Below are 18,734 nucleotides of genomic sequence, written 5' to 3'. Positions count from 1 at the left end.
TCACTAAAATTTTAAAAGATTACATATACACATTAGAGAAAGAATCCAGTTGCTAATTTGGTTGTCCTTAAACACATACACTACCACTCTCTCTCTCTCTCTCTCAATCTATACACACACACACACACACACACTCACACACTTTTACTATATTTATATGTAGAGAGAGAAAGAACACACACACATTAGAGAAAAAATCCGGATGCCAATTTGATCTTTTACTCTCTCTCTCTCTCTCTCTCTCTAGATATATATATATATATATATACACACACACACACACATACACACACACACACACACAAGCACACATTAGAGAAAGAATCCAGATGCCAATTTGATATTTTACTATATATAGTTTATATTTACTATGCACACACATACACAGAGAGAGAGAGAGAATCATTAGAGAAAGAATCCAGATTGCCAATTTGATCGTCTTTTATTGCATATATATATATATATATATATACACACACACATATATATACATATACTTTTACTATACACACATACACACATTAAAAAATCCAGATGCCAATTCGATCGTTGTTTACTATATATGTGTTATGTATTGTTAATCTGATATTGGAAACCGCTTTGATCGTCCACGGAAAAGCGGTATACAAATAAAGCTTATTATTATTATTATTATTATTATTATTATTATTATTATATTTACTATACACAAACATTAAAGAATGCAGATGCCAATTTGATCGTCTTTTACCAACCGGAACTCATCTAACTCATTTTGGAAAGAAAACCCATTATCTACCCCAGTTAATAAAGCGATGTTTACATCGAAACCTATTTTATTCCAGCTCGAAATAGACTTGCAGCCGATTCCTAATCGATAGCTCCCATCGATTTGGCGGGAATCTGTTCCTCTCCCTGGGGCTCAGCCAGTGTCCTTCTGCTCCGTTCAATGGGGTTTGACACTCGAGGAGGGTTTAGGGTCAATAAATTTGGAATAGGAATGTGGGACAAGGACAAGGCTGAGAAGTGCCAGTTTTGCCGCGATCCTATACATACCTGCGCTGTCCAGGGCAACCTTACTTCTGGGTAAACATACACAGGGTGGCACTGTAAATGAATATAAAGTTGGACCCAAAGTTTCGTGGACTGAGCTCTCAGTTAAATCAATAGGACTAAATTTCAATAGGATCGAAGTTCAGCTTATTTGGGTTGGATCCTACCCACGCAAAAGCTCTTATTTCCTTTCACATACACATTTAAACACTGGTTTATATGAAATGATCGCCTTCCTCACACTCCCGACTCGAGGACAGAGGGCACATTAAAAACTACACGTTGTTAGGTGCAACCAGTTTACTCCAAAGTAGCCCCGTTCAAGCCAACGACCCGTAAATTCGTCGCAAACTGAGATCAGGGGATCCCTCCCTAGAAGATGAGAGTCCAGATGTCTTACCCTCAAAAGAGGACAAGGCACCGCAAAATGTAGGACATCGAAGAACCATGGAGGACATGACCGAAGAAAAGCGAGGAACGCACCCGTAGCAATGTCAATCCACGTTTCTTAGCCGTGCTCAAAACTGGAGGGCGTTTGGGGATTCCTCCTGGACAGAAGGAAGGAAATGGAGAACGCGTCCTGGAAAAGGAGGACGTCTGGCCACCCTGGGAGAGACCCTGACAGTAAATGCAACCAAGCATCCTGGCTGGTTTACGCGGAAGTAAATCCGACAGGCATTTCTTTTTCAGAAGTCCGCATTGCAGAAAGAATCCGGTTTGGCATCACTTCCACTGCCGTGGCTCAATACTATGGAATTCTGGGAATGGTAGTGTGTTGTGGCACCAGAGCGAAGTATATATTTACTATCTCTATCGCTATCTCTATAGATATAGATATAGATATACCCACATAGATATAGATATACACACACACAAACATTAGAGAAAGACTCCAGATGCCAATTTGATCGTCTTTTACTATATATACTATACACACACACACACATATACTTTTACTACACACACACACACACAAACATTCTCAGAACACACTACCATTCCCAGAATTCCATAGCATTGAGCCACTGCAGAAAAAGTGGTGCCAAGCCCGATACATACACACAAACATTAGAGAAAGAATCCAGATACCAATTTGATCGTCTTTTACTCTCTCTCTCTCTATATATATATATATATACCAGGACATATATATAGACCACTGGACCAGGACTTGGGATGGGATCTACCTTGCACCAGGTGTTGCTGGACTGCAGCCTCCATCCTCCCCGGGCGCCAAGAGCGATGGGAGCTGCAGTCCTGGAGGAGGCTGGCCTTCCTTTCTTCTTCTTCTTCCTCTTCCTCCTCCTCCCGCCTTTCCGAGGCTGTCACCTCTTGTTTACTCTCCTTGGGTGACTCTTTGCAGCGCCAGGAGGCGAGAGGCAGAAAGAGAAACAGAGGCTACGTCCACACTGGAGGAACAACCCGGTTTGGCACCGCTTTAAGTGCCCTGGCTCCGCTCCGCTCTGGGCTCATAACAATCTCCAACTCCCAGAATTCCATAGCCTCGAGCCAGGGCAGTTCAAGCCCTGCCAAACCGGGTTGTTCCTCCAGTGTGGACGCAGCCTTAGATACCTGTGTGTGTGTGTGTGTGTAGATCATTTGCACTCAGCACTGACTATCTTAAGATTTGATTTATAAATATATGTGACAACCATTGCCGTTCCCCTGTGACTCTCCTTATTTTCTAGGACAGTCAGCCCTCCGTAGCCAAGCATTCAACCACTCACAACTTACACACTACCATTCCCAGAATTCCATAGCATTGAGCCATGGCAGTTCAAGCGGTGCCAAAAATTGTTTGGGCAATGGAGGGGGCACAATCGACCAAATTAGACCAAGCCTCCTGCCCCTTGTCTGGCCTACCAGGGCGGGCTGGTTTTCTTCTCTACCTGCCAACTCTCCCCTCTTGGCTCTTTTTGCCCCAGAGCCAACGCTGGGGAGTGGTTTGAGTGCTGGGCTATATGACCAGAGATCGAATTCTGGCTTGGCCAAGGAAACCCACTGGGTAACTTTGGGCAAGTCACACTCTCTCAGCCTCAGGGGATGGCAAGGGCACACCGCCTCTGAGGAACCTTGCCAAGAAAACCCTGGGATAGGTTCGCCGAAGGGTTGCCATAAGTAGAAAGGCAACACAAGACAAACACACACACCGCCCTGTTGTAGGCCTTGGATGAGGAGGAGAGAGACTGAGTTGGGAAAAGAGGGTGTGTTCTTGTTCCTTTGGTCCTGCCTCTTGTTTCTCTTCCTTTCCCCCCAGTTTTTCTTCTTACCTCCTTCAGGTTTCCCCCAAGAGGCAATGCTTCTGTTTCCCTCCCCATCTTTTTCTTTTCACCTTCTTCAGGGAATCCTGTTCTATTTTAAAATATCACTAGGGCATGTTTTTAGTCCTGCTGCTCTTTTACATTGTAAGCCGCTTTGGGTCCCAGTTTTTGCACGCGAGAGGCAGATGATGATGATGATGATGATGATGATGATGCAGTCGGACCTCCATATCCACGGATTCCTTATCCACGCACTCAACTATCCACATTATAAAAAGATGTATCAATTCCAAAAAAATACCCAGCCTTGATAAAGTCCTTTTATAAAAGGGACACCATTTGACTATGCCATTGTATTGAATGGGACTTGAGCAGGAGGAGGAGGAAGAAGGAAAAGAAGAGAAGAAAAAGAGGAGGAGGAGAAAGAGAAAGAGAAAGAGAAGGAGAGGGAGGAGACGGAGAAGGAAAAAGAGGAGGAAGAGGAAGCGAAAGAAGAGGAGGAGGAGGAGGAGAAAGGAAAAGAGGAGGAAGAAGAAATATAGTAGGAGGAAGAAGAGAAGGAGGAGAAGGACAAGGAAAGAGAAGAAGAAGAGGAAGAAGAGGAGGAGGAGGAAGAGGAAAAAAGAAAAAGAGGAGGAGACAGAGAAAGAGAAGGAGGAGGAGGGAGAGAAAAAGGAAAAGGAAAAAGAGGAGGAGGAGGAGGAGGAGGAGGGAAAAGAGGAGGAAGAAGGATAAAGAGGAGGAGGAAGAGGGAAAGAAGAAGGAAAAAGAGGAGGAGGAGGAAAAAGTTAAAAGAGAAGGAGGAAAAGAAAGAGGAAGAGGAGGAGGAGGAGGAGGAGGAGGAAGAAAAGAAACAAGAAAAAGAGGAGGAGGAGAAAGAGCAAGAGGAGGAGGAGGAGAGAGAGAGAGAGAGAAGGAGGCGGGGGCGGCGGCGGAGGAGGGCGCTGTTGCTGCTGCTGCTGCTGCTGCCGCCGGGGAGGGACCCACCTCCGCGGCCGGACTCCGGTGTCCGCCCCGCCGCCGCCGCCGCCTCCAGCACTTCCTCCTGCCTTTCTCAAGTGGCTGGGCGCCACGCACCGCTCTCTGGCTGGCTGGCTCCCTCCCTCCGCCGGCCTGGCTCTGGGACTCCGGGGGGCGGGCGGGCGGGCGGGGGGCCTGAGCCTGCCTTCCTCCTCCTCCTCCTCCTCCTCCTCTTCCTCCCGGAGGGCTGCCCTTCTTCTCTGCTAGGCTCCAGCCCAGGGCTTTCCCTTCCCTTCCTGCCCCTCTTCCTCCTCCTCCTCCTCCCGCTCCCTCCGGCGGCCAGCAGGGTCTGGATGCTTCCCCGCGGCGCCTGGGCTCCAGGATGTTAGGGACGGTGAAGATGGAAGGGCACGACACGAACGACTGGAGCCACTACTACGGAGAGAGCCAGGAGGTGAGTCCGGCCGAGGGGAAGGAGAGCAAAATCAGGGCAGTGCGGGGCAGGATGGAGCGCATGGCCATAGAGATTGTCTATCAAAGCAGGATAAGGCATGGGGATATGTCTCGCAATACGAAAACAGGATCCTGCGTGGCAATAGATCTTGCACATAAAAGCAGCGTGGTGCATGGCAATATGAAAGCGAGATAGCGCATGGCAATAGGGGTTGCAATATAAAAGGAAGGGTAATGCATGGCCATATATATGTATCGCAATATAAAAGCGAAGTGCATGGCAATATGTGTTGTACATAAAAAGCAGGATAGCCTATAGCAATATATATTGTATATAAAAGGAGGGTAGTACATGACAGTATAGATTGTATATAAAAGCAGGATAGCGCATGGCCATATGTATCCCAATATGAAAGCAGAGAGTGTGTGGCAATAGATAGTGTATATCAAAGGAGGGTAGTGCATGGCAGGATATACTGGAATACGAAAGCAAGGTAGTGCGTGGCAATATATTGTATATCAAAGCAGGATTGTGCGTGGCAATGTATATATATATATATTGCAACATAAAATCAGGATAGTGCATTGCAATATATATTGCAATATAAAAGCAACGTAAAAGCAGGACAGTGCATTGCAATAAAATATATTGCCACACACACACACACACACATATATTGTAAGATAAAAGCAGAATAGTGACTTGCATATATATATATATATATATATGAACATAATAGCAGGATAGTGCCTTGCAATACAGATTGACTCTCTATTCTATTGCAACCTATCGATCTATCTATTGCAAGGCGCTCTCCTGCTTTTTGCAATAGATAGATTTCAAAGCCCCTGCACTTCCTCCTTTCCCGATGGTCCCACGGAAAATGGGTCAGGCGTGGGAAGGAGGGGGCAGAAATCAGTGGAACTGGGGGGGGGGGAGGGGGTTGAACTCCTTTTGGGGAGAGGCCTGGGGTGTTCATGAAACTTAGGTGCCCCTGGGTTTGTGTTTGTGGGGAGAAACAACCACAACTCCCACTGCACCCCAGCCTCTTGCCTTGGGGGAAGGCTGTGGGGTTGTGGTTGGCTTTCCTGCCCCCTCCCTTTCCTTGTGGTATTTTGGTGCACCCCAGGGCCAAAAAAGGTAGTGCATTATGTGCGTTGTGTGTTGTGTGTTGTGTGTTGTGTGTTGTGCGTGTACCTTGCCATATAAGCAAACGTGGGAAAGGAGGAGAAACGAGTACAAATGAAAGGGGTGCCGTTTCCCCAGAGGCCGCTGTGTGGCGCTGCTGAGAATAGGATCTGACTCAGGGCAGCAGGAAGCCCAGGCTCTGCGCCTCGTCCATTCATTGCCCCTTCCTTCCCTTCCTCATTTTATACAATATGCTCCAAAGAGTAGAAAGAAAAGGATCAAAGGCGGCCAAAGGAACAATAATGACGGGCGGAGGAGCAGGTTTTCTTTTTTAAAAATACAGAATAAAAAAAGAAGCAGAGGAGGGATGAATGGGTTGGTTATTACTGAATAGTGAAAGGAGAGGAGGCCGAAAGAGAACAGAAAAACACCAAGTAAAGAATAGGAAGATCTTCAGCCCTTCGAAGGGAGTTTGAGCAAAACCTGGAAAGGACGGAAAGCAGATGATAGGAAGGAAACTGCGAGGATGGGGAGCTGGGGAGGAGGAAAAGGACATTAGCTAGGAATTGCTTTCCAAAAAATATACCAATTAATAGATTGCTTGGCAGTACTTACTTAAGGTCCGGGGCTCCTGCAAACGCAGTCAAGATAGAGGTGCGTTGTGTAGGTGGCCTTGCTCCTGGTTTAGCCCTCCAGGGTCGACAGGAGGCAAAGAAGAGGTTTTAGAGGGGAATGTATGTCTCTTCTCGGCCTCCTCCTCCCCGTCGGAAGGAAAAACCAAAAAAGACCCTCCGGGAGCAAGGTGGGATTTGTCCTTTGCAAGCCCAAGGCAGCCATCCGCTCAGCCCCAGCCACTCCTGACTCTCAGCACTGAACATTTCACTTTGAAATGTGTTTTTCTGTGTGTGTGTGTGTCATTCTCATACGCATACATATGAATATGATATCATAGAATCATGGAATATATCCATATATGTGAATAGAATCATTGAATTCATAGAATCATAGAAGAATCCGAGGGCCATTATTATGATATCATATATATATAGATAGGTAGATAGATCCCATATTCATAATATATATTATTATGATATATTCACATGCACACACACATATATATCAAGATCCCATATTCATAAAATAGGTTATTATGAGACCATATTCATAGATAGATAGATCTCATATATATATATTATTATTATGAAATTATATTCACACACACACACATATATTATGTTCCCCTATTCATAGTATTATGAGATCATATATATATATATATATATACAAATTATCCCATATTCATAATATATATTATTATGAGATCATATTCACACAGACACACACACATATATATTATGTCCCCAAATTCATAATATATATTATTATGAAATCATATTCATATATATATATACACACACACATATATAATGATCCCATAGTCATAATATATGTTATTATGAGATCATATTCACATACACACACACATATATATTATGATCCCATATCCATAAAATATTAATATATATTATGATCCAATATTCACAATATATATTATTATGATTTCATAATGTGTGTGTGTGTGTGTGTGTGTGTGTGTGTGTGTGTGTAATATATGCCTACAAGTATTAACACAATAATAAAACCTCCTCTGGAACTAATCTTGCCAAGGAAAAACCCATGATAGGGTCTCCATAAGTCGGACACGACTTGAAGGCACACAGCAGCAGCAGCAGCAGCAGCAACAACAACAACAGATCTATGTTTAAATAAAACACCAATAAGACAGGCGTGGAAACGGATGGATGTGTTTATATAGATAGGATTTTTCTCCATCCGTTTAGGGGCACTTCGCAGGCCAGGATTTGTTGACTACAATCTGTAAGCGATCTGCCTGTCGTTCGCGATGCTTAGGTCTCTCTGTATGCCAACATTTCCATGGAGCTCTCTCATAGAAATGCCAAATATCACCCGCAAAGTGTGGATATTTTCGCTCTTAGAGCCCTGCAGTTTTTAATCGACTGAAGCTTCTGGCCTAGACGTTTTCTACCTTGCAAAAACCAAATAAGGAAGCAAAAGAAATGCTCTTTCATACAGATCCTTCCAAACCCAACCAAATATGGAATATATATATATAGTCATTGGATATTGTGCAAAATGAATGTCAGATGTTTCAAGGCTTACTCCCTCCTAGTCTGGCCTCTGACTTGGGTCTGCTTGGGGTGGGCAACCCTCCCGAATCTAGCTTTTAGACGGCTGAAAAGGTTTAGTGGAGTTTCGATGGGCCTTTCCTAGTTGGCCAAGTGGGTCAGGCTGGAATTTATAACAAGAAAAAGGATGCAAAGGCCTTCTTTCTTCTCCTTCAGTTCATAACCTTCAGTTTGTTTTGTTTCGGGACAAAAAATAAAAATAGATGCTGCTGTTCTGGAAGAAAGTGTCTTGGTGGCTTAGGCCGCGATTGCATCCGCACCGCAGAAAAATATAGCCGCAGCCGCGTTGGTCCCACTTTAACTGCCCTGGCTCAAGGCTATGGGATTCTGGGAGCTGTGGTGGGTTGTGGGTGCCACAACCAACTACGATTCCCAGAATTCCATAGCCTTGAGCCAGGGCAGTTAAAGTGGGCTCAAAACCGATTATTTCTGCAGTCTTGGAGGGTGGAGATTTTCTTTTCTTGAGTTCTGGCTCAGGATGGAGTTGGCCCTCTTGCAGCAACGATCTTCCCTTTCCTTAAAAATACTAATTAGTTTTGAGGGAGTCTATCTGCCTATCCTCTTCATTTGCCTTTTCCTTGGGTTTTATTTATTTTTAATTCATTTATTTTTGTCGTTCAACAACAGAGCTGTGTTCCAAACCAGCGGCAATGGGGATCCTCTAGTCTATATAGAGTTAGAGATCCAAGTCCCGTTGCCAGCGTTTTGAAACAGTTTGGGGGGAAGATTATGGGAATGTCGTGCATCTCTGCGTCTTCCTTTTGGTGGCTTCTTTTCCCGCGTGGGGTCTGCTTATATGTTCATCTTTCCCCCCTTCTCCAATCTATGGGGATCCTTTGGCAAAGGCCACTCACAATCACACACCTCTCCCTAAATCCCTAAATTATAAGAAAGAACAAAAAGTCCCCATCTCAGTATCGTCTCAGTTCAGATCTCTTACTCAAGACTCTTGTTTTAATTTCTCCACTGCATTTTATTTATTTATTTTTACAAAAGCATCACTCCACAGTTCTTGCATTCCTCCCTTGGGATCAAGGCTCATGCATTTCCCTGGGTGGGTTTGAGTAAAGTAGGCTCATGGCGCAAAAATCTCTAGCCCGGTTTCAAGAAATCAAACAGCTTCTTTAGGAAGAAATCTGGATACTGAGATGGGAACTTTTTAACCTTATAAATTAGGGCTCTTGGGAGAGGTGTGTGATTGTGAGTAGCCTTCAAATCGCCTGTGGATTTAGGGTGACCCCATGAATTTCATCGGATTTACATGGGCAAGCAATACTCAGAGGTGGATTTTTTGCCAGTTCTTTCCTCTGAAAGGTACCCTACATCACCTGTCTCCCCTATAAGTACTAACCAGGGCTGACACTGTTTAGCTTCCAAGATCAGACAGGATCTGGTTCTTTAGGGAGTTTAGGCCAATCCTCAACACCTGTACCCTCCTTCTTTCACCGAATTTTACGCTATCAGGAGGGTATAAGGTTATGGGCCCAGCGGTGTGCAAAGAGATCTTGCAGCACCTTTGAGACGAACTGAAATAAAGTATTGTCAAACTGTTTCAGTTCGTCTCAAAGGTGCCACAAAATATCTTAGCTTGTAATATAATTAATATATAATTAATATCATATGATATAATTGATATCAGAGTGCTTTTTATGGAGCAGGTGGGGTTTAGGTACATTTTTCACTTTTGTATATTTTTTATGTGATTTTATATGGTTGTAAATGGTTTTAATGGTTTTGAATTTTATTGGAATTTTTTAAAATGTATCTGCCAGACGCCTTGGGTCCCTGAAAGGTGGCATACAAATTAAAACCTAACAATAAGAAGGGTAGGCTTTTTTGGGTCCAAAACACACTGCAGAAATAATCCAGATCGCTTTAACTGCCCTGGCTCAATGCTAGGGAATTCTGGGAACGGTAGTTTTGTGAGACATTGAGCTTTCTCTGTCAGAGAGCTCTGGTGCCACAGCAAACTACAGTTCCCAGGAGTCTCTAGCACTGAGCCAGGGCGATTAAAGCGGTCTCAAGCTGGATTATTTCTGCAGTATGTTTTGAACCTTAGAGAACTTTATGGTGTGGAGGCAGGGGACTGTGAAAGGATCCAGTAAGGACGAGTCGGGTGAGGTGAGCTCTTAGGGGGTGCGATCTTGTGTATCTCGGGTGAGTGAGGGGTTAGGTTTCGATCTCTTCTCTCTTTCTCTCACTCTAACCTAGGAGACACTTAGGAAGCTGGCTATGTTCAGCTTGGAGAAGAGACGGTTAAGAGGTGATACGACGGATAGCCCTTTTAAAGTATTTGAAAGGGTGTCATATTAAGGACGGACGGAGCAAGCTTGTTTTCTGCTGCTCCAGAGACTAGGACCCAGAGCAATGGATTCAAAGTAGAGGAAAAGAGATTCCAACTCAGCATTAGGAAGCACTTCCTGACAATAAGAGCTGTTAGACAGTAGAACACACTCTCTCAGAATGTGGTGGAGTCTCCTTCTTTGGAGGTCTTTAAACAGAGGCTGGATGCCCATCTCTGGGTGTGTGTGCTTTGATTGTGAGTTCTTGCATGACAGAAAGGGGTTGGACTGGGTTGCCCTTGGGGATCTCTTCCAACCTTATGGTTGTATGACTCTAACCCGTGTCTCCCCCTCCTCCTCCTCCTCCTTAGGCCTACGCGTCGGTGCCGGTGAGCAACATGAACCCGGGCCTGGGCTCCATGAACTCCATGAACACCTACATGAGCGTGAACGCCATGACCACCAGCAGTGGCAACATGACATCGGGTTCCTTCAACATGTCCTACGCCAACCCCAGCTTGGGGGCCGGCTTGAGCCCCGGAGGGGGAACGGGGGCCGCCGCCGCCATGAACAGCATGTCGGCTATGGGTTCGGCCTTGAGCCCGGGGGGCATGAACGCCATGGGGGGCGCCCAGGCCTCCTTGAACGGCTTGGGGGCCTACGGGGCCATGGGTCCCTGCATGAGCCCCATGGGGTACGCGCCCTCCAACCTGAGCCGGGGCTCCCGGGACGGGAAGAGCTTCAAGCGGAGCTACCCTCACGCCAAGCCGCCCTACTCCTACATCTCCCTGATCACCATGGCCATCCAGCAGGCGCCCAGCAAGATGCTGACCCTGAGCGAGATCTACCAGTGGATCATGGACCTCTTCCCTTACTACCGCCAGAACCAGCAGCGCTGGCAGAACTCCATCCGACACTCGCTCTCCTTCAACGACTGCTTCGTCAAAGTGGCCCGCTCCCCGGACAAGCCCGGCAAGGGATCCTACTGGACCTTGCACCCGGACTCCGGCAACATGTTCGAGAACGGATGCTACCTCCGCCGACAGAAGCGCTTCAAGTGCGACAAGCAGCCAGGAGGAGGAGGAGGAGGAGGAGGGGGAAATGGTGGAGGACCCAAAAGTGGCCAAGGCAACGAGGGCAGGAAAGAGCCAGGGAACCCTTCCCCTTTGCACCGAGGAGGCCAAGGCAAAGGAGGACACATGGAGGCCAACCCGGCTTCAAGCAGCCCCCAAGCCCTGGACCACTCTGAGATGAAGCCTTCTTCTGTGGCTGCTGCTGTGGCTGCTGCTGCTGCTTCTTCCTCCTCCTCCTCTTCCTCGGTGCCCACTGGGCCTTCCTTGGCCTCCTTGGGCCACCCGGGCCACGGCCTGCTCCCCCACGAGTCCCAGCTCCACCTCAAAGGCGACCCGTCCCACTACTCCTTCAACCACCCCTTCTCCATCAACAACCTCATGTCCTCCTCGGAACAGCAGCAGCACAAGCTGGACTTCAAGGCTTACGAGCAGGCGCTGCAGTACTCCTCCTATGGGCCCGGTTTGCCCGGCGGTTTGCCCCTCAGCGGCGCCTCCATGGGCGGCCGGGGGGCCATCGAGCCCTCGGCCCTGGAGCCCTCCTACTACCAAGGTGTGTATGCCAGACCCGTCCTCAACACCTCCTAGCTGGCCGAGGGAGAAGGAGGAGGGCACCACCAGCTCAGTGGATCTACCCCCCCCCCCGGCCACCCCCCCGCCTGGCCTCTCTCTTCCCCCCCTCCAAATATATATATATATTAATTTTTCTCCCCATAGATCTCTCTACAGACTGACTGCCCCCCCTTTGCACCGAAAACATAAAAAGTCGGGGGGGGGGGGCGGACAAGAAAGGACTGTTACTTGATTCTGATTGTTGGTGTTTTGTAATCCCTGTATCCCAATGCATTGTTCTTTCTCAAGTTTGGCCTGAACAGTTCCTTCGGTCCAGTCGCCACACTGCAGAAAGAAGCCAGTTTGAAAGCGCTTGCACTGCCCTACAGAATTCTGGGAAGTGTTGTGCTGGTCTATGATAAAGATACCAGAATAATACCTGGGGATGGTCATTGATTGGGGCACTCTGACAGAGAAGGCGAAATTGTCGCACAAAAGTACAGTTCTCAGAATTCCCTAGCAGTGAGCCCAGGACAGTTAAGGTGGTGTCAAACTGGATTATTTCTGCAGTATGTTTTGGACCTCAGTCCCCTCCAACCACACACACACACACAGTATGTATGTGTATGTGTGTTTATATACATATGCATAAACCCAGAGAGCTAGTGTGGATAGTGGGTTGAGTGTTGGGGTCTAGAGAGCACAGGATTGGATTCCCAGCTCAGCCGTGAAACTCAATGAGGAGGGGGGGGGCTTTGGTTAAGTCGCACTCTCTCAGCCTCAGGGGAAGAAGAAGGCCAGGGCAAACTTCCTCTGGGCAACTCTTGCCGAGGAAAGGATAGGGTCGCCTTAGGGTCTCCATAAGTCAGAAATGGCTTGAAATCGCGCACTAAACAAATATAGATCCCCTTCTCCTTAACTACTTGAGAGAGAAGGGAGAGAGAAAGAGTTGTTTTTTTTTTTCACAAGGTGATTTATTTATTGGTGGCTTTCCGCCTCTTGTAATCTGGTGAGAGTAGGAGGTTTCTGGCTTTGCGGTGGTTTTGCCTGGGTCCTTGATCAAGGTTTTCTCAGGATTGCTGCAGGAGTCATCCATTTCGAGACCACTTTTACTGCCCTGGCTCAGTGCTAGGAAATGCTGAGAATTGTAGTTTATTGTGTCTCTGTTGCACAAAACCACAGTTCGCAGAAGTCCCTAACGTTGAGCCAGGGCAGTCAAAGTGGTCTCAAACTGGAAGATTTCTGTAGTGTGTTTTGGAGAAAGCAAGCTTGCTGAGATCGGTGTAACTCAGAGGACTTCCCGCCTGCAAACTGCTCCTGAAACTTGTTACCTCCGATTTCTCTAGAAATTTCTCTAGAAAGTCTAGAAATTAAATTTAAAAGCGAGGAAGCTTTTGAGAGCCATCATGGTCAGAAGAAAGAGCGAAACACGGGCAGTTTTAATAAATATAAAATACAAGACTTCCAAAACCCGGCCTTGCCGGCGTTGCTGAAATCAAAGGTCAAAGCATTTCTCTCTCCCAGGAGCCACCCACACATTTTTGCTCCCTTGAGAGGTATCGGTCTCTCTCTCAATCTCTCACAGCCAAAAGCACAAGGACAGTGGGCCAGATCCTGAAGGCTCCCGCCGTGTAAAGTGTAAAGTGACAGTGGAGGCGGCGATCCGAGTTTTTACTATGAGACTTGCGCATATTTTGCGCCTGGTTCCGAAATTGCCTGGGATACAGAGTCACACAGGTCACAGCCAGTTGAAGGCGTGTTGTTGTTGTTATTATGATTATGATTATTGTTATTGTTATTATTATTGCCCAAGCTGTTACTGAGGAGCCTCCCTTGACAGGGAATCTCCTGGATGGATGACCCGGTTATTTAATAATCCCCAAAGCCTTTTTTTCCCTCATGCGTGCGATCCAGAACTATATAACTGTTCATGACGACGTTTAATATTGTCCAAACCTTCTTCCCATGCCCTTCTCCGACCAGATTTTTTGGGGGATTTCCCCACCCCTCTTTCACTTTCAATCAGATCAATTGAAATTCCCAATCATGATTGCCCAGCCCTCATCCACACCGCAGACATAACCCGGTTTGACAGCGCTTTAACTGCTATGGCTGAATATTATGCAATTCTGGAGTTTGTTGTGGCACCGGAGCGGAGGTGCTTACGTGCATCATCACTGCAGAAATAACCCCGGGTTGATACCGCTTTAACTGCCCTGGCTGAGTGCTATGGAATTCTGGGAAATGTAGCTTGTTGCGGCACCAGAGCTCTCTGGTAGAGAAGGCCAAATGTCTCACGAAACTGTAATCCTTTTATTTTATTTGTTACGGCCCCGCATACAGAAAACTACAGTTCTAAGGATTCTCCCGCATTGAGCCAGGGCAGTTTAAAGCGGTCTCAAACTGGATTGTGTTTTTTGACACACTCCCATTCCCAGAATTCCCTAGCACTGAGCCATGGCAGTTAAAGTGGAGTCAAGCCGGGTTATGTCCGCAGTGTGGATGCACCGAATTCCGAGTGGCCGGTGAACTATCGCCGTGGTTAGCACGTCCATCCAGTGTTAATGCACTTTCCACAGTTTTTACACCATGTTCTCGCCTAGCCAAACGGGTTTCTTCCTCCTCTTCCTCCCCTTTTTACGTTTCCTTCTCTTGTTACTTCTCCTCGTTGGCTGTCACCATGTTCTTAATTTATTTGCACGGTTTATATATAAATATATATATATATATTTTCTTCCTTTCCAGCTTGAAAGTGCTCTCAATGACGGTTTTAAAATGATACACCGTTTTAAAGAAAAGGGAAAAAATCTTAATTTTATAATAAATGTGATTGTAATTGAGAAAACGTTTTGATTTTTTTTAAAAGAAAAGGATAATTGCCGACATAAGCCGTGAAGTATGTTTTTGTTTTGTTTTTCTTTAAATAAATCAAACATTATCAATGAGTGACTTTTTCCGGTATTATTATTATTATTATATAGTTGCTTCCATATAGAATTTTAATTTATATATTTTAAAAATAGTAAGAATAATTGTAAGCCGCTCTGAGAGCCTTTAGGGCCGAAAGGCGGGGTATAAACGCCGTAAATAAATAATAAATAATATTTTTTAATGATCTGGTGCTGAAAAAAAGAGAGGCAGGGGTAAACAAAAGCCATATTCTCGGCTATTCTTGCCCCCCCCCCTCCATCCCCATCCTGAGCTTGAACATTAAACGCCACCGGAGCTGCTGTGATTAAGGGTTGGGATGTCCAAACACATGGCTTATGAGATGTATATTAAATATTTATTGAACATATTGAATATTTAACCAGCAGGCCGATCTTACAGAGGGGGAGAAAAAGTCTATCACAAATTGAAATATTCACGCTTTATGCAAATGGAGAGGGGGGAAAAAGCATTGCAATTAACATTTTCTCCCTCTTTGCATCGAGGGAATAGACAAACGGGGCTCATATTCTGCCAGCCAAGAAATGTTCACTTTGGCAGAAAAGGTTGCTCCTCCTTCTTCTTCCCTCTCCATTTTATCCTCTATTGCTCTGAAGTTCAAATCTTCATGTAGGAAAGATCCGAGGCATTGGTTCTCCGAGAATATTTGCTGCAAATAGGTCGCCCCTTTGGGACTAACTGAAAGAGAGAGGTGGGCAGCATGAGCTTTCCTAGACTTTAAGCCTACTTCCTCAGATGTATTTGGATGTGACCAAAAGAAATGTGGTCTCATGTGTATCATTCTGGGTGACAACTCTGTGAGCAAAGGTTCATTGCTTTTTTGGTAGATCAAAGTCCCCACAAACCCACTTCTTGTCATATTTATTTTGTAAAAGGTGATGACTTTAGTTCCCCCCCCCCCCCCCACATTTCCCTGGTAGTTGTGGGGGAATTTGGCACCAAGTGTTTAAAAAACGGGCCTTGAAATTGGATGGATTCACTCCTCACAAAGGGATCGTGCCTTTCCAAATGGATCAAACTACGTTTTGACAAACAAAACTAGACAGTGTTTGATTCTGCTCTTTGTACAGAATTGGCTCCGTATTGCAACTGTTTATAGATTCAGAATGGGCTGCTGAGCCGAGAGTCCTTATAACATGAATATAAATATATTTTAAAAACACTATAACATCCTCGTGGTTAGCATTAGCCAGTCCATGGTGCTTTATAGAGTACGGTTCCCTGTTTGAAAAATGCCAACAAAGTAAATTATTCTCAGGTTATGGCTGCCAATTAGACACACTTTGGGAGGCCGCACTCAATTCACTGACAGGGCTTACCTCTGAGCCTCTAGATGTCTCCTGGAAAATAAATCCCTTTGTATTCCTCAGATACTTATTTCCACCTAGGAATAAAACCTTAACAGGCAGGTTGCGGTGGTTAGTATCACGGGTATAATAAAAAGAAGCAAGGCTAAACGCGCTTTCCGCAGGGGAAGCGGCAGAAAGTCTCATGCAGAAAGGAAGGAAGGAAGGAAGAAAGAAAGAAAGAAAGAAAGAAAGAAAGAAAGAAAGAAAGAAGATTGTAGCATGTTAGACTGTGGCACCAGAATGTAAGGGGAAACTGCGACTTCTCTCTCTCTCTTTTCTATTGTTGTTGTTGTTGTTGTGTACCTTCTAGTCACTTCTGATTTGGGGTTTTCTTGGCAAGATTAATTGAGAGGCTGTTACACCAAGATTAATTCTTTGCAGCAACAGAAGAGTGACACAACAATGGCAGCAACAGGCAGGTGGCAAACAAGGACTGGGTGCTATGGAATTCTGGGAACTGTAGTTTGGTGTGTGTTTGTGTGTTCACAGCCTGAGTCGGTTTCCTTTTGGTCAGCCTGAGACAAGACTGGGCAAAATCTCGCAGGGTGAACCATTTGGTGATCCAGTCCAATACAGCACCAAGGCTACATCCGGTGTCAAACCGGATTCTGTCTCCGGTGCGGATGTAGCCCAAGACTGGAACTGCTAAACTCCCAGTAACCATACCTTTAGGCTCTGGGTTAAGGTTTTCAAGGGTCTCCTAGACCTCCATCCTTAAACCAATCAGACAACCATCACCCGCAGAAGACAAAGGAAATGAAACATGTCTAGGTGTTTACTTGGTGTAGTGGTTTGGACGTGTTGGAAGAGTGAAGAAGAAAGCATCAACGCTTGACTCTTTGGTAGTTACAAATACCAATAAATTTCCTACTAGGCGTTCAAACATCCGCTGAAGCCTCAGAAACCGACTGAGGAAGTCACACTCTCTCAGGCTTTGAAGAAAGCAATGGGTGAACCTCCCCTGAAGAAATCTTGCCAAGAAAGCCCCAGTCGCCATAAGTTGGAGTCGACTTGGAGGCACATAACAACAGTAAATAGGTCTGTGTGCTTGTATATGAGCGCTAGTGTGTGTGTGTGTACACACACACACACACACACACATATATGTATCTGCTTAATTATTTTTATAATTTGTTTACTCAGAGGTCAGGCATATTCCGAGTTGCTTCCCAGTCACTTCGGCTGTTCACAGTGGGTTGGGCTGTGTATTTATTTATTATTTACTTTACAAGTAAGTCAGTCCTTGCAAGTTACTTAGGGCAAGGGGTCAGACATTACACCAAATACATGCAGGCAGAGATGGAGAGTTTTTTTTACTCATTCCTCCGAGTAAACCATAAGAGGGCCAGGCTCTGCCTCTATTTACCTGATTCCTGAGCGTATGTAATTTCTGGTATTTTAAAAGTATATTTTGAAGGGTGCGTTTAACCTGCATTTAAGGCCTGCATTTAACTCCTTCCATAAATTGCAAGGTCCAGCAAGTTTGGGCTGCCAGCAGTGAAATGGGGAGAAGCTTACCTTTGAGTAAACGAGCGTAGGCTCATTTTGGGCTCCGTGGGGATTTGAGTGGGATCGCGATACAACAGAGGCTGATAGACACAAAACGCATTTTAAACCCTGAGTAATATCCATGGGGAGAATTATTATTATTATTATTATTATTGTTATTATTATTACCCACCTCTCCCCATGAATATTACTCAAGGTTTCTGAATAAATATTTAAAATTCCAGCAGTCTCTCTGGCACACAGGACTCCTCTGACTTTTGTCGCAAGCCTTTGGGCTCTGTAGATTAAGCAGGGTTTACTTCCCCACCTGCCTTCGGCTGCATCCGCACTGCAGAAATAACCCGGTTTGACTCCACTTTAACAGCCCTGGCTCAGTACTAGAGAATCCTGAGACCTGTAGTTTTGGCTATTTGCGGTAATAAATGAAATGAAAGGACTGTAGTATTATGAGACATTTGGCCTTTTCTACCAGAGAGCTCTGGTGCCGCAACAAACCACACGTCCCAGAATTCCCTAGCATTGAGCCAGGGCAGTTAAAGCGGTATCAACCCGGGTTATTTCCGCAGTGCGGATGCACCCTTCCTGAGACGTAAGCGACCTGGGTACGATCTCCATCAAAAGGCCCTGGGCATTTTGCAGGGGATCCATGCTTTTGACGAAGCTTTCGGGTTTGGATTCAGCTTCAAAGCACGATCCTAAGGGTGTCCCATTCACATCTCTGGCTTACTCGCAGGTAAATGGGCTCGAGGAAACCCCAGCCTGGCTGATATAAGTCCAATTGATTTCAGTGTTGCAGCATTGGTTAAAATGGGACTACTCTAAGCACGAAGCCTGTTCCAAAAACTAGGCCAGGACCTTTATTTTCTGCAAATCCAAGCATCTGGGAACTGGTTTAAGGAAGGGGTCAAAAACTGGGGGGCAGATTGTTAATAATGTTGCCTTCTTAGAAAGTGGGGAGGGTAAATGACTTTCCCCCCTGTA

The 18,734-nt window shown here is 45.7% G+C and overlaps 1 protein-coding gene across 1 annotated transcript; it reads left to right on the top strand.

Annotated features, from left to right (window-relative positions):
* Window positions 1-4,524: 4,524 nt before the first annotated feature.
* On the top strand, window positions 4,525-12,560 carry FOXA1 (forkhead box A1). The gene is made up of 2 exons (XM_089522138.1): window positions 4,525-4,707; window positions 10,696-12,560. The coding sequence occupies exons 1-2, from the start codon at window positions 4,636-4,638 to the stop codon at window positions 11,980-11,982; spliced, it is 1,359 nt and encodes a 452-aa protein (XP_089378264.1). The 5' UTR covers window positions 4,525-4,635; the 3' UTR covers window positions 11,983-12,560.
* Window positions 12,561-18,734: the final 6,174 nt, after the last annotated feature.

The sequence above is a fragment of the Sceloporus occidentalis genome, unplaced genomic scaffold (genome assembly GCF_023333645.1).
Source record: "Sceloporus occidentalis isolate IW3139 unplaced genomic scaffold, rSceOcc1.0.p SCAF_4, whole genome shotgun sequence".
In the NCBI taxonomy this organism is placed as follows: domain Eukaryota; kingdom Metazoa; phylum Chordata; class Lepidosauria; order Squamata; family Phrynosomatidae; genus Sceloporus; species Sceloporus occidentalis.
This window is presented reverse-complemented; position numbering and strand designations above follow the sequence as displayed.